The following is a 24350-nucleotide window of genomic DNA, read 5'->3' as shown; positions in this document are numbered from 1 at the left end:
GTGCTTTTATGTGTTGACAGTGTAGGTTATTTGAACGGCACACGCAAAATGCTGGAGGAACTCAGCAGGCCAGGCAGCATCTATAGAAAAGAGTTTGCAGCTTATGTGAAGTTATTTTTAAATTCCTTATCAGCCATAAAGATTCAAAAACAGTCAAATCCAACTACCTTTTCATTAATTTAAAGTGTTCGCAGTTGTGCAGGCTAAAATTTTATTTTTCCTCAGTTAAAGTACTTTGAGGGCAAATGAATTGCGAGCATTTGGCTTCACAATACATGATTCCAATATGTTCAGTAATGTATGTGCCAATGTGGGATCCTAGCATTGTCAGCATAAGTCTTAGGCCCTGGCCCCTACCTATCCATGGTGTTCCTGAATTGAGGCATTCTACAAAGTACTCGTCTGATCATGTTCCGCTTCCCACTTTGCAGATGCCTCCATTAAGTCTGCAAGAATTGTTCTGAGCTTCCAGTTTCCTGTCATGTTAATTCTCCATCCCATCCCCTCTGACCTCTCTGTCCTTGGGTTCTTACACTATTCCAACAAAAGCCCAACGTAAGCTTGAGAAATAGCATCTCAGCTTTCAAGTAGATAGGTTCCAGCTCAACAATTTTCAAATAACGAGCCTTTCTAACGTCTATCATATTATACCATTATGAGCTGTTGTTTCTTAGTAGTTAACAGTATGAACATAAACTAGTCTGTTAAGCTCTGGCATTTGTGCCTCAACATACATCACATTCTGATTTTTCAGCATCCTCACTAGTTTTTGCCCATAGTGCGGCTTGCCTGTAGAAAATAGAGCATAGTGGTTAATAGGAATTATTCTGGCTGGAGGTCTAGTGACTAGTGATGTTCCACAGGAATTTGTACTAAGAACTCTGCTGTTTGGATATGGATGAATTTATAGATGGATGAGTTAGTAAGTTAGCAAATGATATGAAGATTGGTGGTGTCGAAGACTGGCAAAGAATATAGCAGTATATACATTCAGTGGCCACTTTATTAGGTACTTAATAAATTGGCCACTGAGTGTATGTTCGTGGTCTTCTGCTTCTGTAGACATCCACTTCAAGGTTTGATGTGTTGTGTATTCAGGGATGCTCTTCTTCACACTGCTGTTGTAATGTGTGGTTATTTTGAGTTCTGGTCACTTTCCTGTCAGCTTGAACCAATCTGGCCATTCTCCTGTGACTGGTCTCATTATCAAGCTTTCGTTGCCCACAGAACTGCCGTTCATGGGATGCTTTTTGTTTTTGGCACCATTCTCTGTAAACTCTAGAGACTGTTGTGCATGAGAATCCCAGAAGATCAACAGTTTCTGAGATACTCAAAAACCTGACATCAATAATCTTTCCACAGTCGAACTCACTTAGATCACATTTCTTCCCCATTCTGATGTTTGGTCTGAGCAACAACTGAACCATGACCATGTCAGCATGCTTTTAGGCACTGAGTTGCTGGCACATAATTGGCTGATTAGATATTTGCATTAATAAGCCAGTGTACAAGTGTACCTAATAAAGTGGCCACTGTGTGAAGATCAGTTGCATGTATATGGATGGAACTTACCATGGCCAAATGTGAAATGTTGGTACATTGGGAGATCAAATGTAAAGAGACAGTACACTGTTGATGGCAAGACCCTTAACAGTTTTGATGAGCTGAGGAGTCTTGGGTCTAAGTTCATAACTCCCTGAAAGTGGCTGTACAGGTTGATAGGTTGACAAGGGCAGATGGCATGCTAGCCTTTATTAGTCAGTAACTCATGTTCAAGAGTCAGGAAGTTATACTACAGCTTTATAATTCTCTGGTTAGGCAGCATCAGGACTATTGCATTCAGTTAATTATAGAAAGGATTGTGTGGCTTTGGAGATGGTTCAAAAGACATTTACCAGGATGCTGGCTGGATTAGAGGACGTTAAGCCATATTGGACTAATTCTTTTTTCCCTCTGGAGCAACGGAGCCTGAGAGGATATCTGATAGAGGTTTATAGGGTCATGAGATGCACAGATAGAACTGGAGTCAGTTCATTTTTCCCGGGGATGAAATATCTAATGCCAGAGGGCATGCATTTAAGGTGAGAGGAGGTAAGTTCAAAGGAGATGTATGGGGCTCATTTTACACAGAGAGTGTTGGGTGCCCAAAAGGCTCTGCCTTGAGGCAGGAGTTGGGGTGGAGGCACATAGAAGTATTCCAGATTCTTAGATAGGCATGTGAATGTGCAGAAAATGGATGGACATGAACATTGCGTAGGCAGGAGGGATTCATTCAGTTGAGTGAGCAATTGGTTACTAATTTAATAGTTCAGCACAAGATTGTGGGCCAAAGGGCCTGATCTGTCCAGTATTGTTCTCTGTTCTATGTTCCATATAAAGTACAAATTTTTATAGTGAAATGATTGTTACTCCACATCTGATGCAACATTAAAAATGCACAATAAGCATAAATAACACAATAAAAAAAACAAAGAAAACAATAAATATAAAAGCAATCTTATAAAACACAATTCACAAGGAACTGTTGTATACATTGATTGTATTGATTGATTGAGGAGACTTAGGTCCTTTAACATCTGTCGGACAATGCTGAGGATGTTCTAAGAGTCTGTGGTGGCCAGTGCGATCATGTTTGCTGTTGTGTGCTGGGGCTGCAGACTGAGGGTAGCAGATACCAACAGAATCGTTAAACTCATTCGTAAGGCCAGTGATGTTGTGGGGATGGAACTGGACTCGCTGACAGTGGTGTCTGAAAAGAGGATGCTGTCCAAGTTGCATGCCATCTTGGACAATGTCTCCCATCCACAACATAATGTACTGGTTGGGCACAGGAGTACATTCAGCCAGAGACTCATTCCACCGAGATGCAACACAGAGCGTCATAGGAAGTCATTCCTGCCTGTGGCCATCAAACTTTACAACTCCTCCCTTGGAGGGTCAGACACCCTGAGCTAATAGGCTGGCCCTGGACTTATTTCCTGGCATAATTTACATATTACTATTTAATTATTTATGGTTTTATTACTATTTAATTAATTATGGTGCAACTGTAACGAAAACCAATTTCCCCCGGGATCAATAAAGTATGACTATGACTATACTACTATGACTATGTACATAAAGTGATGCTAGGTGATGTGTATTTAGTCATGGTGGGGATTAGTAGGGTGGGTTAATGACTGAAGGTATAATTAACCTGACGGCTTGGGAAAGTGACTGCTTTTGAGTCTAGTGGTCGTGGCATAGATGCTACATAGCCTCTTCCCTGATGAAAGTGGAACAAGCAGTTGATAAGCAGGATGGGTGGGATCCTTCATGACATTGCTGGCCTTTTTCGATATATACACCTTTCTGTATATATACCCTTGATGGTGGGTAGATTGGCACCGGTGATGTGTTGGGCAATTTTAACTGCCCATTGTAGAGTCCTCCTGACCACCGCAGTGCAGTTTCCGTACGATGCAGTGACGCAACATGTTAGGATGCTCTCAAATGCGCATCTGTAGGTCATGAGTATTGATGTGCATAGAGCAAGCTCTCTTCAGTTTCCTCAGAAAGAAGAGGTGTTGTTGAGTTTTCTTGAGTGTGGAGGATGTGTTCTGAGACCATAAGAGGTTGTGCTACATGTGCACTCCAAGAAGTTTGACATTGCTCACAGTTTTCACTGTGATTGCTCAGGTGTTTGGCTAAGTTTGGGTGTTAGTCACTTGTAATGAAGGTAACAAGCCAGCTATTTGGATCAACCAAAATCCCACAAAGTGTTGTAATATTGACCAGATAATCTGCTTTTATTGAGTCAATTGAGATGTTACTACTGACACTAGAGTTAAGTCCTCTTCTCATCAAAATCATGTTTTTACATCCACCTGAGAGAGCAAATAGAGCTTAAATTTAATATCAAGCAAATTTCAGTACCTCTGACAACACACCACTTCAGTGTTACCACTCTGGGTTTTGGTCTCAGGTACTGAATTTTAATTTACAATGTTCTAACTTGGACTTCAACTGTCTGAGCCACAAATGGCAAGACCAATATTCTGACAGCAGTATTTAATCCTCTGTAAAAATCCCTGCTTTATATTCATGAAGAATAATTTTGAAGCTGTGTATTGAATGATCTCTGTTGCTTAACTTGACAGAGTATATGATCACCATGTACGATACCAAGACACGTGAAATGTACTGGAATGCAACATACTATGACTACTCTGCTCCTTTATGCAATGAAAATACAGACTATAGTAAGTTTTACATTTTTAATTCTAAATTTGAGAACTCACTTTTTCATGAGCTCGATGCCAAGTAAAATTTATTGAATGCCATAATATGAGACCCCTTCCTAAATTAAATTTTGACCTCTCGTTTGCAGAAGTTATTTATGCTAGTTGTTTTATTTATGCTTTTCACAGAGATGGCTCATTTTGCATCAAATGGCGATGGTTTGGTGGTGACTGTAGACAGAGCATCAGGTGATGTCCTTTGGATGCAGAATTATGGATCTCCTGTGGTAGGAATGTTCATTTGGCAACAAGACAGCCTTCACCAGATACCTCACCTCAATGTTGCCATGGAAACATTGCGGTACCTCACCTTTAACTCTCAGGACATCCGGATGATAAAATGGAAGTACCAGTTTGCAAAAGAGCCATCCACTACAAAGACCCAATTGGTGTAAGTGCTACTTTCCAAATCCCAATTTTAACACTCTATTGGAATATATCCAAGCTTATATTGCCTATATATGAGCTTCTCCATAACTTTATAGACTAATTGAAACAGGTTTTACTCGAGACCTGGACACTTTAATGCCATACTCTACAAGATTGGTCTAGAGTACATCCTGATACCTGAGTGTAGTGATGTACCATAGACTGCTGACCACCTCACATCCTGAATGTGGACCTTGTAGCCATCAGCTAAATCACTGAGCTTGGAAAGTTGTTCAGTACACTTACAATGCTTCTTAATAAAATATCATTGCACTTTGGAGTTTCGTTCTACACACTTCTGGCAACTACACCTATCATTCAAGCATTACAAAGAAATCTGTGCTTATGCTTATTACAGTTTACCTTTTATACAACAGCCAGTTCCATTAACTAAAGTCATCCTTTTTGCCTTTTGTACAAGAAAATATTCAGGTGGTTATATATTTTCCCAATGGTTAAACATGCTTTGCTTTTTTATTTTCTCATTGCAGTCCCACACTTTATGTTGGGAAACATGCATCTGCCTTCTATGCCTCAACATCACTCGTCCATGAAGGAGTTGCTGTAGTGGTAAGTTCACAACTCTAAGAGCGTTACCATAATTAAAGTACCTGATATGGATTAGCAGCATGGTTGGGAACCGGACAGTCTCTGTAAAATGAGCAAGTGCTATCTGAACAATCTGTTGATTTTTGTAAGGATTGGGACAAAGTACTTCCCTCGTCTTTTATTGATTTTCTCATCTTTAGAAAATGCTGCATGAGAGTTTGTTTTAATCTAAAAAAAGGATACAGAATATACTGCCTTTTCCGTAGCCTCGTGGAATCCCCATGTCAGTGGTCGTACATGTCAGTGGTCCCACAACTGATGATGTCACTGTGCAAGAGCAAGGCGCTTGTGAAAGAACTCCAAGCACTCGAGTCAAATATCCCCCGGGGAGTATTCTTGCATCTGGTAACGTCGAGAACCAATGGCTGATCATAGGTGCGTAAATAACCTCCCAGCTGTTGTAATGAGTAGGCAACACGTGATTTTTGGCCAGAGTGTGTATTAGTTAAAAAGCAAAGTGATGTCCAACTCCACTAACTTTCAGCTGTAATACACAGATTCTTATACAACACCTGTTTCAATGCTCAATGAGTTCCCAGCTCCAGTGGAGCTACATGGAAGGCAGTGAGCGGATGTGAATTAATAAACTTTAAAACAGGCAAGTTGCAAAAGTGTCAGTGTAGGCGTTGAAACTTCTAATATGGAATTTGAAACAGAGTTCTTTGGCCCAAAAATATTAAGTAGCTACAATTATCTCTCTTGTCTTCAATACATTTTATTATAGGCTACCATTAAAATAGCAACTAATGCAATTTCATTAAAGTGGTTTGACTCCTTTTAAGTATTAGAATCAAAACAGTCTTTAGAGTTTCCAGTTTTGGAGTAGAGGTGTTTTGGATGATTTGACATCTCCCTATTATAATTGGATTATGGTATCTTTGTATTTGGAACAAAATGTAAATGTAATTACACTCTTTGAAGTTAAATTTAAAGCACATTATACATTCATATAGTAGTAAACAAATTGCTGAAAAGGCACTCTGAATTGCTGTTGAAATGCAGTAATTGCAGTTGGATACAGAATAATCATGAACTATTTGGTGCAGTTCCTATTCCTGTAAGCGGATGAATAATCATACCGTTCCATGTGGAATGTGCCAAATGTCAGATAGTAGTGAGGGGGTGGTAGCTTGAGGCTATGATATGCAGCTCTCATTTCAAGATTCAAGATTGTTTAATGTCATTTCCAGTACACAAGTGTAAAGGAAAATGGAATAATTGTTAGTCTAGATTTGTTGCAGCACAAAAAAAAGCAAGATAAAGAACACACTAATAAAAGACACAATAAATCTACATAAGATTGCTTATCTACATTTATATTATGTACATAAAGTGACTGTTAGTTACAGGAGTGCCTGTACATAAGGTGACTCTGACAGGAAATGATAAAGTAGTATTAGTGTGTTGGGTTAGCGGGTGGAGGTGCTGATTGGCCTTACTGTTTGGGGAAAGTAATTGTTTTTGAGTCTGATCATTCTGGTGTGGATGCTACGTAGCCACCTCCATGATGGGAGGGGGACAAACAGTCCATGAGCAGGGTAGTGTGATCCTCCCTGATATTGCTAAACATTTTCTGGCACCTTTCTGTATATATGTCCTTGATAGTGGGTAGATTTTACTTAAAACCTTACTTATTCATTAAGCTTGTAAAAAATCTCACTAAAAATATATCAATCCATTTTGTGTATGTTGTTTCCAGGTCATCATGAACTCCCCCCAGTTGCACACACTACGATCCTGAGGACATTTCCGGAACCCGTGAAGAAGAATAATGAGGCTGTCATCACAACAAAGACCAACACCAGAACTATTGATGAAGTATGTTGTAAATAGTTCATTCCTGTCTTTTGCTGATTCATACCTTGCCCTTTGGTCCTTCACTCTGAACTACCTCAATGTTAAAATGTCTGAGGTACTTTAAAAACAAAACCTGTGGGTGCTGGAAATCTGTAATAAAAACAGAAGATGCTAGAAATATTCAGGAGGTTTGCCACTGTCTGTGGAAAGAAAAAATGCCGGCCCTTTACCCAGCGCATTTCTAGAATTAGGATTAGTGTAAATGAGAGCCGGAGAGTTGGAAGAAGAAACCAAAACAGCCAGTGAACCAGGGACATCTTATGGAGAATCTCCACACAGGGTTGAACCTGAGTTGCTGGAGCTGCAAAGAAGCAGCTCTACTAAAGTTACCCCCCCCCCCCACTTTCCCTGTTGAGTGTTTCCAGCGTTTACTGTTTTATTCGGGTCACAATACAACTGATTCAAATCAAGGCACAAGAGAAACGCTGGAATAATTCTGTTCCTACACTGACTTAGATACTCTGAAGACCAGGCCATTACAAGACTTTCTTCACCTGTTGTGACTTGTTACTGCTTGATGCTCTGTGTTGGGCATTCCCAGTGATTCTTAAAAACAATGCTTGGAATCCATAATCCCTTCTAAATAAAAAGAGAATTAATATAGATACAGCATGGAAACATGCCTTTCAGCCTGATTTCCCCATGCCAACCAAGATGCCTATCTATACTAATCCCATTTTCCTGCATTTGGTCCACTTCCCTTTTAACCTCACATACCTGTGCACTTGTCCAAATGTTTTTTTTAAATGTTGTAATGTCCCTGTTTTTCCACCTTCTCTGGAATTTTATAGCCATCTGTGGAAAATCTTGCCCCTCAGTTCCCTTTTCAGTCTTTCACCTCTCATCTTAAACTTGTGCTATCTAGTGTTAGACTCTTCTGCTCTGTGGAAAAGGCACTGGCTATCTGCCTAACTACGCCCCTCATAATTTTATAAAACTCTGGAGGTTAGAATGGAAAATATGGAATACATTCCTTTTATCAACTGATATAAAACTTTTATACCTGAAGTGACAGATTGCTTCAATTTTAATAATCAAAATTGTAAAATACACATGAAAAGTAGTTTACACATGATCTCTGATAGGTTGAAAAATATCAGATAATTGTGCCTCATAGCAGGCAAAACCACAAATCATTTATTGAAAGATATTTAGTTATGTAGCAGCATTGCATATTTCATTTGTAAACCAAAATATTTGATATTCTGTTAAGTTTATGTCGCAGAATAACCAGATGCAATCAAAAGATTTTGTTGAAAATTATCGGATAGACAATGAAGTGAAGCAAGAGGCTACAACAGAGACTGTGCCTGAATTTGGAAACCAGGATATTCTGACTGCAGTCATACTTGGTTTACTAGTAGGATGCTGGGTGGTGTTTCTAATCATGTATCCAAAGGTAAGTGATATTTTCAAAACAATTATGTCATGCACCAGTAATCTAGTGTTAAAGTAGTTCCCAGTTTATTCTCCTTTATTCTTCTTATAATGACATGAGGTTTCTTTTTTTAATAACAGGTGTAATTGTGATCTTATTCTCTTCGTCTCCCTGCTCTCAACATTATGTTATGGTGATACCTAGCTCTCCTCCAACCACCCCACCCCAACTCCCAGCTCCCCTTCTATATTTTCTGTCGGAACTTTCTCCCGCCCAGCTTCCATCAACCTGATGCTACAGTGATCCCAGTTCACCTCTGTTAACCTAATGCTACTCTGATTGTCTACCCTTTTAACCCTTCCTGTCCATTAATTGTTAGGTAATGTCACAATGATCCCAAATTCTCTTCCATAAACCTAATCGTACCCCCAACTCTTTAAATTGAAGCTTTGTATCATGATCCTCCAATTGATATACACTGATCTGATATTAAACTGATGCCAAGCTGCTTATCATTAAGCTGATTTTATAGTGATTCACAGCTCTTGACCATTAACCTAATGGTATAGAGATTCCTTTGCCCCCAACCTCCACCTCAGTAAGTTAACATTGTTTACACCAGTGATAATGCCTTGCTTCATTTAGTCTGGTGGAATGCGAGAAAGATGGTGCTTGGAATCCATTTAAGGCAGGTATTGGCTCAGTAATCAATCAGCCTATATTATCCTGTAATATTATGAAGGATCCCTTAACTGCTCTGAAGCTTCCTCTCTCTCCTTTCTGTTATAGAAGATGCATCGGCAGCAGAAATTACAACAGGAGCAACTGGAACAACACCTGGAGGAGAAGTTTCAGCTGCTTCAGCAGCAACCACCGCGCTCTGCTGACCAGATCAAGTTGGACTCTCCAGAACTCTCCAGTGAGGTATCTCAAACCTCCCTAAAAGAAGCCCAGGGACCCAGCACACCAAGTCATGACAGCAGTACCCAATCCTCAGAGCAACCTCCTGGTTACAGTTTATTCAATGGTACTGTCTGTTATGATGAAATAGTGGCTGGTTAGTATTGAGATTATCTATGTCACTTCTGCAAATTTGTTGTTTATTTTTCCAGAACAAACATCCTACTTTCTAGTCAGTCAAGCAATCATTGACTATACTCAGCTAAAGGAGGAGCTGAGAAGGACATAATTACGATCTAACTCTGCATGTTGAGACACATGCAAAGCATGAATGTCCACACCTAGTAGTAAATGAGCTGTCTGTGACACACTGTGCCTAGTTCACAAAGAACAAGAACAGTCCAACTGTTACTTCCATGTTTCTCCTTGGATGACATTGATAAGCATTACAGGAGGTCAATTCCAAGTGGGGTTAACAAGATAACAAAGAGGAAGAAATTAAGTTGGAACATTTTCATTAACTAACGTCTGGAAGGTGGTGAACTTATGACACTAAGAATAAGAGATAGCAGGAAAGAGTAGAATAGGTAGTCCATTTGTTACTAGTTTCTTAACCATTATTTTGACCTACCCTTTCATTTCCAACAAATTACATTAAGGTTATACCTGTACAACCTTAGTGTACTACCTCACCAAGCTTGCAATGTTCCGTTGTGGAAGACTGGATGGATAGGCTAAATAAACGTAATCAAATATCTGTGTATTGCCTTTGGACCCTTAAATAAGAAAGAATATACTGGCATTAGAGACAGTCCAAAAGAAATCACTGGGGCTAATTCCTGGGATGAAAGGTTGTATTGTCACGAGCAGCTAAAGAAATTAGATCTTTATTCTTTGGAGTTTAGAAGAATGAGTGGATATCTTATTGAAACATTTAAGATCACAAGAGGCAAGTCTGCAGCTTGTAATTTCCCTTCTAAGGATGGTTTTTGAATTGACCAAACAACCTGGCACTTTTGTGCTCTCCTGGCCAACTCAGCGAACTAGACTCTGAAGAGTACCTATGCGGCCAGGGTGGCCATCGCTGGGGGTGGACACTGCATGGAGGCCTAATGGCAGAAGATGAACCCATGGTCAGCTCCATTACTCCACGCTGATTAAAGCATCAGGCAAAAGTAAAATTATCAAAGACAAATCAGAAAATGAACAGGTGTTCAGCAATGTCTGACTGTGTTTGGCTAGTTTCCCTCTCTTCTCACTACTACTGTTGGGTGATAGGTACAAGAGTCTTGGGTCCCATGCCCCCAAGATTGGGAGCAGTTGTTACCCTGACAGGCTTCACTCACCTCAGTGCTGAATGGGATTCGGGACTGTGACTCACTTTTGCGGACTCTGTGGTTAATATTCTCTGTGTTAATTATTTTTTATTGTTTGCAAGATTTGTCTTTTTTTGCATGTTGGGTATTTGACTGCCTTTGTAGTGTGGGTGTTTTTAATGGGCTCCATTGTGTTTCTTTTTTTTGTGGCTGCCTGCAAGGAGACAAATCTCAAGGTTGTATACAGTATAAATATTTTGGTAATAAATGTACTTTGACATTTGAACTTTTAAAAGGTACAAGCTGAGATGTTTCCATTAATGGGAAATTTTGAAAGAGGAACATAGTTACAATATTATTTAAACATAGTCATTTAAAACTGAGGTACATAGGAACTTCTCACGGATGGTGGTAAGTCGCAGCAGCTCTCTTCTCTGGAGGGTTGCTTGGAAGCTGGATCACTAGGACATTTGAAGAGGAAGTGGATACATTTTTGAAACATCATGGAATTAAAGACTGTGGGGAACTGGCACAGAAGAGATGAGACCTGGGACAGATCAGCCCTGAAGGCTTGAAGGACTAAGTTCTTACTCCTGCTCTAACTTCCTTATTTTCTTTTATCATCAGGAGAGCGCTCTTCAGTTGCTCACAGCTAAAGGTATTTTTTCCCCAAATGCATCGCAGCTTTTTATGCAGAATGATTTCAGCCCAGACTGGGACAATTTGGCCCATTTGTAACAGCTCTTTGTAGAAGCAGCCAACCTTGTCCCACTCCTCCATCCTCTCTGGGTAGTCCTGTGAATATTTTCCATTAAGTAATTACCTCTTTTGAATCTTCCTACAGTACTACATTTGGCAGTCCATTTCAGACCCTTTCCGCTAGCATGAAAATAATCTGAGAATTCTAGTAATTTTGCTGGTCACAAGCATTTTGTGTCCCCTAATTTTAGACTTGTCCACCAATGGGAACAGTTTCTTTCCATCTCCTTTGTCTAAACCCAACCTGATTTTAAACATCTTTACCAGTTCCTCTCCCAAATTCCACTGTTTCAAGCAAGTCCACCCCTGCTTCTCCAGTCTGTTCACTAAAGTAAAAGCCCTCATCTTTGGGCTCATTTTAATAATTCCAATCAAAACCATCTCAGAAACCTTTACATCTTTCCTAAAATGTAATACTCAGACATTCACACCATATTATAGTTATTGCCAAACTAGTGTCTTATGATGTTTCAACATGCCTTCCTTGTTCTTGTACTTAGTGCTACTACTTAGAAAGCCCAGGATCATGTGTACTTTTTAACAATTTTTCCAACCTGTCATTTTGAATAAACTTCAGCTTTTCATATGTTTTGTCCCTCACCATAAGTCTCCAGCTTCATTTCATTCTTGCTAGTGCATTACTCCTGTTAACTATCATTCTTTGTGCATTAAGTTCACAGCTAATGAGAGTGTTCGAACTATTTCTATTGTGATTTGATTTATTTTGTTCATCTAGCTAATTTCCCATTGACAAACACTACAGTGGTTTTCACTATCACCCAGGGAGAAACCTGGCAGCAATAGTAAAATTAGGCAGCCCATTTGCTAGAACAACACACCCAACACACATCTCTTTCCAGTAAGATGGCGCATGTTCAGACACAGCGGCCTCTCGGGGGCCAACCAAAGGTGTTCTTTTCTTTATTAAATGTGTTCTTTATGATCATAAGACTATACTAGACTCCAAGAACTATGGATACAGCAGGTCTGCCGCATCAGTGAACTGCTCATTGTTCGGAGTAGCCGGCTGGGGTGTTGTAGGAACCGGCCAGCGGGTCGGTGAAGGAGTTGGCTGGTGAGTTGGACAAAGAGGAGTTGGCTGGCGTGTCAGTGATGAAGAAGCTGGCTGGCGGGCTGGAGAAGGAGAAGCTGGCTGACGTGCCGGAGAAGGAGCCGGCTGGCAGGTTGAAGGAGCCCAATTAGGTTCGGAGGAGGTGACCTGGGTGCAGACCATATTGCTGCTTGCTACTTGAAGGCATCAAAGTTGGTGTGCAAAGGTGTTGCGCAGTGTAACCATGGGTGATTGTCTTGGACATTTCTCTTCCAATCGCAAGACCCTGTTGGACATTTATAATGTAAGATGCTGCAGGCCTGTTTCCCTTGTTTGGTGCTGCCATCCAGTGTCTGATTGGTGGAATTACAAGCTGGATTGCCAGAACTGTGCCATAAATTTGCTGGACGTTGCTCAGGGTCTTGGACTATATATGTGTTTTCTTACATGACTATGGGTTTCTTTTCTCACTATTTTGAATGTGCTGTGCATGTTTTGCACCTTGGCCCCAGAGGCATGCTGCCTTTTTCAGCTGCATCCATGTATAGTTGAATGAAAGTTAGATTAGATTTGATTTGAAAATGCTTGAGGAACTCAAGCAGGTCAGGCAGCATCTATGGAGAGGAGTAAAGCGTCAATATTTTGGGCTGAGACCCTTGGGTAGTCATGCAGTGACTGCATATTGCTGTGGCAGAGTTACATTAAATTCCTTCTTAATTCCTCTTTGTTTTGGCTGAGAATAGTAGGTGCTTGATTGACTGTTTAGAGTGTATTTCTTGCATGAAACTAATGAAGTTAGTGAGTTAACTGAGCAGCCATGCTCTTGGGGTTTTTAAAACGATGCATTCTGCATCTTTTTTCTAAAATATACCTCTAATTACTAAAGAACTTCTTGCTGGTTCATGTTTCATTTTCCCATCATGTTTCCTTCCACCTCACTTTAATCAATTTCTAATTACTTAAATATGAATAAGTTTTTTCAAAATTTTATTTACCAAGCTGATTATAATACCCATTTTAAAGGAAGTCAAGTTGTTCCCCTGTCCTGCTCACAGACTCCATACTTAAATGAGGAGCCCAGATCTTGATAATGAGTTAAGAATAGATTGAATGTTATTCTGTTTCTTCGTCTTCTGTTTGTAATTCTGCTAATGTTTAAGATGTTAATGGTGTCTTATCCACCCATTCAGATGCTGGAACTAACTTGGTTACAATAGGAAAGATTTCCTTCAATCCAAAAGATGTACTAGGTCATGGAGCCGGGGGAACATTTGTATTTCGGTAAGGCAAGGAGAGTTATATTATAAACTATGATAATATATAATTTTATCTATTATCTGCAAAGAAAGCATCACAGCTGCTTTTGAAAACATAACCCTTCCTGTCTGTGTCAAACTGCACCCAATACTCCAAGTAATCCCATTGTCAAGTTTGCCAATAACATGATGAGACAGCCTACAGAGAGGAGTTAGAAGAGTTCAAGGTCAAGGTCAAGAGCTCAAGCCAGGCAAATTACCTGTTCCTCAATATCAATAAGACAAAGGAGATGGTTATCGACTTCAGAACTCATACCACTCACGCCCCTCTTTACATCGGCAGCACAGCATTGGAAACTGCAAACAGTTTCAAACTCCTGGGAGAAAACACTCACACAACCTCTCATGGTCCCGGAGCACATCCTACACAATCAAGAAAACTCATCAGTATCTCTTGTTTCTGAGGAGGCTGAAGAGAGCTGGACTGTGCACAATCTTCTACAGATGAGCAGTAGAGAGCTTCCTAACATGTTGCATCACCGCAGCAGACAGGAAGGCTCTGCAATGGGTAGACCATAAAATATAGGAGCAGAGTTAGGCCATTTGGCCCATTGAGTCACGACTGATCCTTTAAACTGCCCGATGCATCACCAGTGTCAAGGGCATATATATAGAAAGATGCAGAAAGGTGGTATCCTTCATGATATCTTCCATATATACAGAAAGCTAGTGATATCATGAAGGATACCACCCGCCCTGCTCATGGACTATTTGTCCCACTCCCCATCGGGGAGGAGACTGCAGAGCATCCATAGCAGGACCACCAGATTCAAAAACAGTTATTTTCTCCAAGCAGTAAGGCTGATCAACATCTCCACCCACTAACCCACGCACCACCACTTCCTTTCAGCCACGTTATGTACAAACACCTATTGTTTCCTGTCGGCCATCTTATGTGCAGACTGCCCTGTGCCTAGTGTCATTTTATATACATACAATGAATCTGTGAATATAAGCTATCTTACGTATGTTTATTTATTGTGTTATTTTAAGTTATTGTGTTCTTTATTTATTGTGGGGTTTTTTTGTTCTGCATCTAATCCAGAGTAACAATTATTTCGTTCTTCCGTATATTAATGTTCTGGAAGTGACATTAAACAACCTTGAATCATGAAGCGCAACCCAAACACTCCTTGCTGTACCTCCTTGCAGATAGTTAAATAAAAGACATTGGTGGAGGGTAGGGAGGGAACATAAGAAGTGAGGAGGTCTTTCCACTTCTTGGGTCTGTTCCACCTATCAATTCAATAATGATTGCCACTCAATATCCATTCGTGACTCTTGGTACTATATCCATAACAAAGAATTAACAAAGAATTGCTTCTCTTTTTAATCTGCAATTGAACCCCAGTATTAGCAGCAATTTCCAGAGAGAGTGATCCTCACAACTATTTACACAAAGGAGTGTTCCCTCATATCAGCCTTTCAGTTGTACAGACTATCAGAGAAGTGATGTAATGAAACATTTTTCATTGTTTCTCTGGAGTTTTATTAATGATGAACTTCATTTTTATAAAGTTTTTTTAACCTGTCCATTTTGTATTATATGCACATTGAAGTAACTTACGTATATCCTATTCACCACCCAGGGGGACCTTTGATAACCGTAATGTTGCTGTGAAAAGGATTCTCCCTGAATGTTTCAATTTTGCCAACCGTGAAGTTCAGCTCCTTCGGGAATCTGATGAGCATCCTAATGTCATTCGCTATTTCTGTACTGAAAGGGATAAGCAGTTTTATTATATTGCAATCGAGCTGTGTGCAGCTACCCTGCAAGAGGTGAATTGGGGCTTTCTATTTAACAATGTGGTTTTTCACCAATTTTTTTGAAACATATTCTCATTGAAGACTTTAGAGTAACCTGGTCAATGTTTACAAGATGACGAAGAAGGCTGACAGCAATAATCTGGGTAAAATGTGCACATTGTGCACATTCAAATGGGGAAGAGCGTTTAAAGTCTGAAATCAGGTATTAAAGGCAATCATGGGCTTCTTCTTTCACACATAGGCAATAGTGTTATGAACTATATTGTCAGTGGGGAATATCAATGTGCATGGTTTAATAGATTATAGATTAAGGAATAAAGTGAGAACATAGCAAATAGTTATATATTAGATATAGTCTGTATGTAATCATTGTGTTAGGACGTGAACATGACATTGAAATTTCTTCAATTAAAAAGAAATGGTAATAATTTGTTACGTTAATAATCTATCACTTGAAGCTATCAAAAATACTTTTCCTCATCAAATATCTTTTAATGTAAGATTATGTAGAAGGCTACGAAATGTGCCAAGGATACAGACAACATGTGATGCCAATACTTTAATTCTGCGAGCATCAAATGTGAAAATGAATCCAAATGAACTTTCACCTTACGCATAAACTTGAATGTAATGTCTATTTGTTGCATAACCTACCAGGTAGATGAGATTAGTGAGAGGGGGTTTTATATATATGTAATATTTTCTACAAATGTTTGTATAATGCGACAGTGTAAAAGATCTTGATACCTTTATCTAGCCTGAGGAAAAATTATTCAGCAATGTAGAAGGAGTTTTGTAGCGGAGTATAATCTCTGGGAACACTTGAAGCGAATATGTTTAATATTTGCCCTGTATTTAATCTTGGGGGTTTCTAGTTCTGGTATTCTACTTCATACCACAATTGCTTATTGATGATAAAACTATTCTTTAGGGGTGTGGATTTAATTTTATATTATGTTAAGTGTGAAACATGTTTTATTAAAGTAAAACAAGAAAAACTGGAAAGCTAAAATATTAGACAGTATTTATGGAGAGAAACAACAGATTTAACATTTCAGATCACTTTAGTTCTGACCCACTGGGTATTTCTGGTATTTACAGTACTAATTTCAGAAATCCTGTATCTGTTCATATTTTATTTTGCTTTATTATTCAGTATGTGGAAGATTGTAAATTTGACCATGTTAATCTGGATCGAGTCACGGCACTCTTTCAGACCATGTCTGGCCTAGCTCATCTCCATTCCCTTAATATTGGTAAGATCTTTTTATGCTCACTAAAATATATAAAACTATTACACTGAAAAAAAAATTAACCTATGAAGTGTAGATTGCATTTTTGTTTATTAGCTACTTGGTCTAATGATGGCTTTGTGGCCAAGTTTGTGGACAATACAACGATGGGTGGAAGGGCAGGTGGTTTTGAAGAAGCAGGAAGTCTGCAAAAAGATTTAGACAGATGAGGAGAGTGGGAAAAGAAGTGGCAGATAGAATACGGTGTAGGGAAGTGTCTGGTCATGCACTTTGGTAGAAGGAATAAAGGCATAGTCTCTGTTCTAAATAGGGAACGAATTCAGAAATCCAAGGTGCCAAGGGATTCCCTAAAGTTAACTTACAGGTTAAGTCCCTGAAGCCAAATACAATGTTAGCATTCATTTTGAGAGGACTAGAATATAAAAGTAAGAATGTGATGCTGAGTCTTCATAAGGCACTGGTCAGACTGCACTTGAAATGTGGTGAGCAGTTTTGAGTGCCACAGTAATGTAGCAGTTAGCACAACTCTCTTACAGCTTGGGGTGTCGGAGTCTGGAGTTCAGTTCTAGTGTACTCTGTAAGAAAGTTTGTATGTTCTTCCCGTGTGCGTGTGGGTTTCTTCCTGTGTACCAGTTAGTAGGTTAATTGGTCATTATAAATTGTCATTTGATTAGGCTAAGGTTAAATTGCTGGGTAGCACAGCTCAGAGTGCCAGGAGGTCCTGTTCAGTGCTGTATTTCTAAATCTTAAAAAAAAGTCTAAGAAAGGATGTGCTGACATTGGAGAAGGTCCAGAAGAGATTTGTGAGAATGATCCCAGGAATGAAAGGGTTAATGTATGAGGAGCATTTAATGGGTCTGGGCCTGTTCTTGCTGGAGCTTAAAAGAATGAGGGGGGATCTTATTGAAATACTGAAAGGTCTAGATCAGTGTTTCCCAATGGTTTTTAGCCCAACACCCCCTAAACACCTTCATACTTGCCAATGCCCCCCTAAAGCACCTTCATACTTGCCAACACCCTTCTTAGACCACCGTGTTTAAAAAATGTCTACCATATGCTAACATGAGAAAAATGATACTGCTTTAAATTTTTATTTATCTTTAAACCTAGCTTACACAGTACCTGTGCACTGTACAGCAGCTTCGTTATCAATGTGCTTGATGGATTTTGGCAAGAGTTGAAATATCTAGTTCAAGTTTGACAGCAAAAGCCTTAAGTTTCCATCCATAACAATGTCCAAGTGGTTTCTGTTTTTTGTGAATACGTGGTTCACTGCACTGAAGCCTCTTTCAACAAGGTAGGAGGATGGAAGTGCAATGAAGAGCAGTTTGGCTCTTCTCCAGAGACCAGGAAACTTCATATGACAGTGTAGCCACATACTACAAAAGCCAACATTTTTAAAAGCAATTTTTCCTTTTTCAGCATTCTAAATTTCAATAATTTCTTCTTGCAAGCTCTCTTCCTGTTCTTCCACCTTGCAAAGAAATGGATTACTTACCCAGTCCAGAATTTCCAGATCGTTCAAATCCTTGATTCTGAAAATCCTTCTTCAGTGACTGCAGGTATAAGCAGTACTCTTGCAAATCATTGTCTGTGAAAGAGAGTGCGATACTTTCTATGCAGGGAAATTGTGAGAACATTCTTCTCCCAATGTTTTGCTTATACATTTCCTATTTTCCAATAAAAGTGAACACTGCATTTTTTGACTGGATTAAATTGAAATTCTCACCCTGCAGTTTCCTATTTAGAATGTACATTTTATCATACCAATCAGCTAGGTATGCCACATCTCCATGTAGAAGTTCAATCTTGTTTCCTTAGCTCTTGTTGACTTTGAGCAAAATTTCAACCGCCGTGTCGAAAAGATCAAAGAAACATTTTAAGCAGCAGCCTTTTGACAGCCAACACACTTCAGTGTGAAGAAGCAAGCATTCAAACTCTTCATCGTTCTTGGCATAACTGGCGAAATATTCTGCTATTTAATGAATGAGCTTTAATTTTGTTGATAACAGATATTACAAGAGTCATGCTTGAAAAAAGTCGCTGGCTGAGGTTTTTGGCTGTGAGATGTTGACAATGAATTACACAATGGATTGCAAACAAACTTGGAATTTCTTTTGTAAATCCCATTACACCAGCATGGTGACTTGTCATATATGATACTCCATCTACTGCACAAGAAATCATATTCTTAATCAGAATACTTTTGAGCTCCTGGTAAATTGATTTTCCATTGATATTTGTCTTTATCTTGTTACAAAAGAGAATCTGTTCATGAACTTTTCTATTTTTGATAAACTCTGCATATGCTATTAGCAATGCCTCATTCAGTTGACTCATTCAGTTGTATCACAAATTCTGTTTTTTGTAGCTCTGTGCATAGTTGATACTCAATGTCTTCACTCATTTTGTCAATACCATGAGCTACACAATTATTACTCAGAGGAATTGATTATAAAATACTGGTGTCCATCTTGAGAACAATGGTGAGCACTTCTGTACAACAAGAATTATTAACCTTTCACCAATTGTATGAGATTTTCCACACTTTGCTATCATTTTGGAAATGTTATAAGAAGCAATGAGGCCACTATCCAGGTCATTTTTAGTTTTCTTGGCAAATGACTGGAATGTACAAAGCTTTTCAAATGCTTCTTTCATCTTCTGAAACTGAGTAATACCATAAGTAGCCTTTTCAGCGTGTCTTTTACAGAAGTATTCCTGCAATCTTGATGATTTCAGGACTTCATTAGACAGTACAGTATTACAAATAAGACACATGGGGCATTGCTTATCCAACAGGAACAGAATAAAACCATACTACAGGTATGTTACATTGTATTGACGCACTTTCTGTAGATTCTGTTTCTTAGCAGGATTAGAATTCAAGGCTTCACCTCCTTCAGACTCGTAGAGATTGCACCTTACATATTTATCCATCATTAACAGGGCTAAATTAAAATAAAAAATTAACACAAACTGGAAATGTCTATCTGATGTTGATGATGGCAGCAAATTGAAACAGATGGAATGATGTTTGCGGCACACAAAGGAACAGCAAGGCAAAGATGAAGACGATCACAACAGTGAAAATTACATTGACACGGATTCAGATTTGAACCTGAATTTTAGTTGGAATAGAACTGGTGTTCAGTAGGCTACCTTTATACTATTCCAGTTAGCACAATTGACCAATCACATAAGATCTCATAATTATCGTGCCATTGTTAAGGTGTCGCCTACTGCCCCCACCCCTGTCTCCAAAGAATCTTGAATTCTCCCCGACGACTTCTGTTTCCTTAACTTAGGACTCTCAACTTCCCCCCCATTGGGAATCACTGGTCTAAATAGAGTGGACATGGAGAGGATGTTTCCTGTAGTGGAAGAGTCTAGGACCAGAGGGTACGGCTTCAGAATACACGGACATCCCTTTAGAACAGAGATGAGGAGGATTTTTTTTTGCCAGAGGGTGGTGAGTCTGTGGAATTCATTGCCAGGGACAGCTGTGGAGGCTTAGTCATTGGATATATTTAAAGTGGAGGTTGATAGGTTTTTGATTAGTAAGGGTGTCAAAGGTTACTAGGAGAAGATGGGAGAGTGGGTTTGAGAGGGATTATAAATCAGCCTCTCCTTGCCTCTTAATATTTGAAAGGCAAGTTATTATGTAAAGTCACAGGTTACTAGCAAATCTAATCTATATTATTTCTGTGAATCTGGGTTCTAGTCCATCGTGACTTGAAACCACGCAACATCCTCATCTCCCTGCCAAACTCTCATGGAAATGTAAGGGCAGTGCTCTCGGATTTTGGCCTGTGTAAGAAACTGTCTGCTGGACATCACAGTTTCAGCCTACACTCTGGTATACCTGGAACAGAGGGCTGGATTGCACCTGAGGTTTTACAAGAGGATCCTAAAGACAAGCCTGTAAGTTTTCATATTCAGTCGAACACATTGATTTTAGCAGATCCGTATTACATGGGTATAAATGAAGTCAGGGCATTAATCTCCATTAGTCAACAAATCGTCAACAATTGGGTGCAATCTCATATGGACCCTGTAAAATCATTTAGATTCCATCCATAAGACTTGTCTTTCCTCCGAATCATGCTGACTAATCTGTATTATATCTTCTATGTTCTGACCTATGTAGCTGATTTTTCAGATGTCAATTTATTGAAGTGTGGAGGTTCAACTTGTAGGTGTAAAATTTGCTGGGAAGTCTCTGTCCTTGGTCCGCCATTCTGTATTGAATGTGGCATTGAGTGCTGAATGTTCAATTGAGACAAAAATCTTGAGAACTATGAGTAGGAGGCTACGCATCAGACTACAGGAATCAGGACAGGTGTACAAGGCTGACATTGATGGATGGGCAGAACTGCGCCTTACAGCTCCAGCAGCCCTGACTTGATCCTGACCTCCAAGGCTAACTGTGTAATTTATGGGTTTCTTCCAGGTACTCCAGTTTGTTCCCACATCCCAAAGATGAGCTGGTTGGTGGGTTAATAGGGGTGGCACGACAGCATAGTGGCTAGCATATAACACCTTTCAGTGCCAGTGATCACTGTTCAATTCCCTCCGCTGCTTGTAAGGAGTTTGTAAATTCTTCCCGTGATCACATGGGTTTCCTCCCACTCCTATGTTGGCACAGCAGCACGGTGACACTTACGGGCTACCTCCAGTACATCCTCAGACAGCGTTAGTCATTGATGCAAAAGACGCATTTCACTGTATGTTTTGATGTATATATGACAAATAAAGCTATTCTTTAATAGACCTTTAATCTTTACTGCCAATTGCTTTTCATGCATTGGTGAGTTCTAGAATCTAGGGGGGTGTCGGAGCGAATGTGGGGAAGATAAAATGGGATCAGTGTAAATGTGTGTTTGATGGATTTTTCGGATTGGCTGAAGGGCCTGTGTCTGTGTTCTGTGCATCAATGACTGTGTTACTGACATCAAGTTCCAGGACAGGTGAACAGGATAGGTAAGCTTGACTGACACCAGGACTCAGGACAGCTGAACAGGCCTAACATCACTAACAAAGAACTCACAATGGGTAAGCAGGACATATAAGCAGTGATAGCATCAAAATTCAAGACAAGCACAGTAGGAGAGTGAGTCGAAATTTTCTTCATAGCTCATTATTTTGGGGATTATATTTGTCCATATCTAGTCACTAAGTATACAAACTGCCTGTAACTATTTCAGTCTTTCTAGTGAAGGTACTCCCACAAAAAGAGGTGAATGTTTTGGAAACAATTCAGCGGAAGTTTACTAAACTAATATCTGCAATAGGTGATGGTGAGGGAAGTTTGGACAAGCTAGGTTTGTAACTGCTGGAGTATGAAGTGAAAGAGGGAATTGTTTGAAACATACAAGATCCTGAGAAATATTTGCAAGGTTGGAGACCTAGGTTCTACCATTCCTCTTAAAGAAGGACATAGGACTAGCAGTCACTGTTTAAAAATAAAGGGTTGTCCATTTAGTAACAAAGATGAGGTGATTTTTTTTCTCTCAGAAGGTCACCTTTAGAACTAGCTTTCATCAGAGGGTAGGGAATAGACTACCTTTGAAGGTAGAGGTAGAGAGGTTCTTACTAAATGATGGAGCAGGATTAAAGGGCTAAGTGGCCTATTCCTGTGATTAATTGTGTGCTGTGGGTAGGGAGTTTCTGGATTTTGACTCGGTGACAATAAAGATTGGTGATATGTTTCCAAGTTGGGATGGCATGTGACTTGCATTTGATAGTATTCCGATGTGCTACCTGGTGATGAGTTTGTGGAATTGGGAGATCCTGCACAAGAGGCCTACGCTAGGAAATACGCGGCCTTGTACAAATGCTGGTACTGGAGGGATTGAATGGGGTAGCAATCAAACTTGTCCTATAAGGTGTCAAACTTCTTGAGTGTTTTTGGGAGTTCATTCATCCAAGCAAGTGGGAATTTCTCTTTGTGTTCCTGTCATTTTGATGTGGTAACAGAGAGGCCCAGCCACTGACCTACTCTTATAGTCACTCCATTTGAATTTACGTCCCCAAAAATATTAATGTGAGGGACTGACGATGAATGCCCTCTTTATTTAGAATCAGTCAGTGATCTGGGACATCAGGAGACGTAGAGGCAGGCAGATGGCGGAAGATCAGGCTGACCGAAAGCACTAAAAGAGCAGACTGAGAAGTTAAACCATGGGAGACTGGGGGGAGAATCTGAAAGACTTTAAAGCAACAAGAGAATAGGATGCGGAATCTAGTTACAATCTATATAATTGGCTTAGAACATGGGCATGAGTTTATTGTATGCTGATAATATAAAGATAGGTGGCAATGTAAGTTGTGAGGAGAATGCTAAGAATCTGCGAGGGATATACAGTAAGTGAGGGAAAAAATACAATATACACTCAGTGGCCACATTATTAGGTATACCTATACAACTGCTCATTAATGTAAATATCTAATCAGCCAGTTGTATGGCACCAATTCAATGCATAAAAACATGTAGGCATAGTCAAGAAGATCAGTTGTTCAGACCAAACATCAAAATGGGGAAGAAATGTAATCATAGTCATAGTCATACTTTATTGATCCCAGGGGGAAATTGGTTTTTGTTACAGTTGCACCATAAATAATAAATAGTAATAGAACCATAAATAGTTAAATAGTAATATGTAAATTATGCCAGTAAATTATGAAATAAGTCCAGGACTAGCCTATCAGCACAGGGTGTCTGACCCTCCAAGGGAGGAGTGGTGAAGTTTGATGGCCACAGGCAGGAATGACTTCCTATGACGCTCTGTGTTGCATCTCGGTGGAATGAGTCTCTGGCTGAATGTACTCCTGTGCCCACCCAGTACATTATGTAGTGGATAGGAGACATTGACCAAGATGGCATGCAACTTAGACAGCATCCTCTTTTCGGACACCACCGTGAGAGAGTCCAGTTCCATCCCCACAACATCACTGGCCTTACGAATAAGTTTGTTGATTCTGTTGGTGTCTGCTACCCTCAGCCTGCTGCCCCAGCACACAACAGCAAACATGATAGCACTGGTCACCACAGACTCGTAGAACATCCTCAGCATCGTCTGGCAGCTGTTAAAGGACCTCAGTCTCCTCAGGAAGTAGAGACAGCTCTGACCCTTCTTGTAGACAGCCTCAGTGTTCTTTGTGACTAAGTGACTTTGACTATGGAAAGATTGTTAGTGCCAGATGGGGTGGTTTGAGTATCTCAGAAACTGCTGTTTTCCTGAGCTTTGCATGCAGAACAGTCTTCAGAATTTACAAAGAATGGTGAGAAAAAAATCTTCCAGTGAGCGGCAGTTCTGTGGGCAAAAATGTCTTGTGAATGAGAGAAGTCAGAAGAGAATGTCCAAACTGGTTCAAGCTGCCAGAAAGATGGTAGTAGCTCAGCGTTACCATAGTGATGTGCAGAAGAGCATCA

General features: G+C 39.8%; 1 protein-coding gene across 6 annotated transcripts in view; it reads left to right on the top strand.

Annotated features, from left to right (window-relative positions):
* Positions 1–24350, top strand: part of ern2 (endoplasmic reticulum to nucleus signaling 2) — a 92959-nt gene that overhangs the window by 45692 nt on the left and 22917 nt on the right. For all 6 annotated transcript variants that reach the window (XR_011887231.1, XM_072268456.1, XM_072268458.1 and 3 more), the window contains 11 exons: positions 4140–4241; positions 4410–4671; positions 5201–5279; positions 5525–5693; positions 7018–7136; positions 8389–8574; positions 9343–9610; positions 13770–13860; positions 15485–15674; positions 16819–16918; positions 20640–20839. Coding sequence is in view for 5 of the 6 variants with exons in the window: in XM_072268456.1 (XP_072124557.1) it covers positions 4140–4241; positions 4410–4671; positions 5201–5279; positions 5525–5693; positions 7018–7136; positions 8389–8574; positions 9343–9610; positions 13770–13860; positions 15485–15674; positions 16819–16918; positions 20640–20839 (1766 nt within the window). In the remaining variant the exon portion in view is untranslated. The remainder of the gene's footprint in view (positions 1–4139; positions 4242–4409; positions 4672–5200; positions 5280–5524; positions 5694–7017; positions 7137–8388; positions 8575–9342; positions 9611–13769; positions 13861–15484; positions 15675–16818; positions 16919–20639; positions 20840–24350) is intronic.

Source organism: Mobula birostris, chromosome 9 (assembly GCF_030028105.1).
Source record: "Mobula birostris isolate sMobBir1 chromosome 9, sMobBir1.hap1, whole genome shotgun sequence".
In the NCBI taxonomy this organism is placed as follows: Eukaryota; Metazoa; Chordata; class Chondrichthyes; order Myliobatiformes; family Myliobatidae; genus Mobula; species Mobula birostris.
This window is presented reverse-complemented; position numbering and strand designations above follow the sequence as displayed.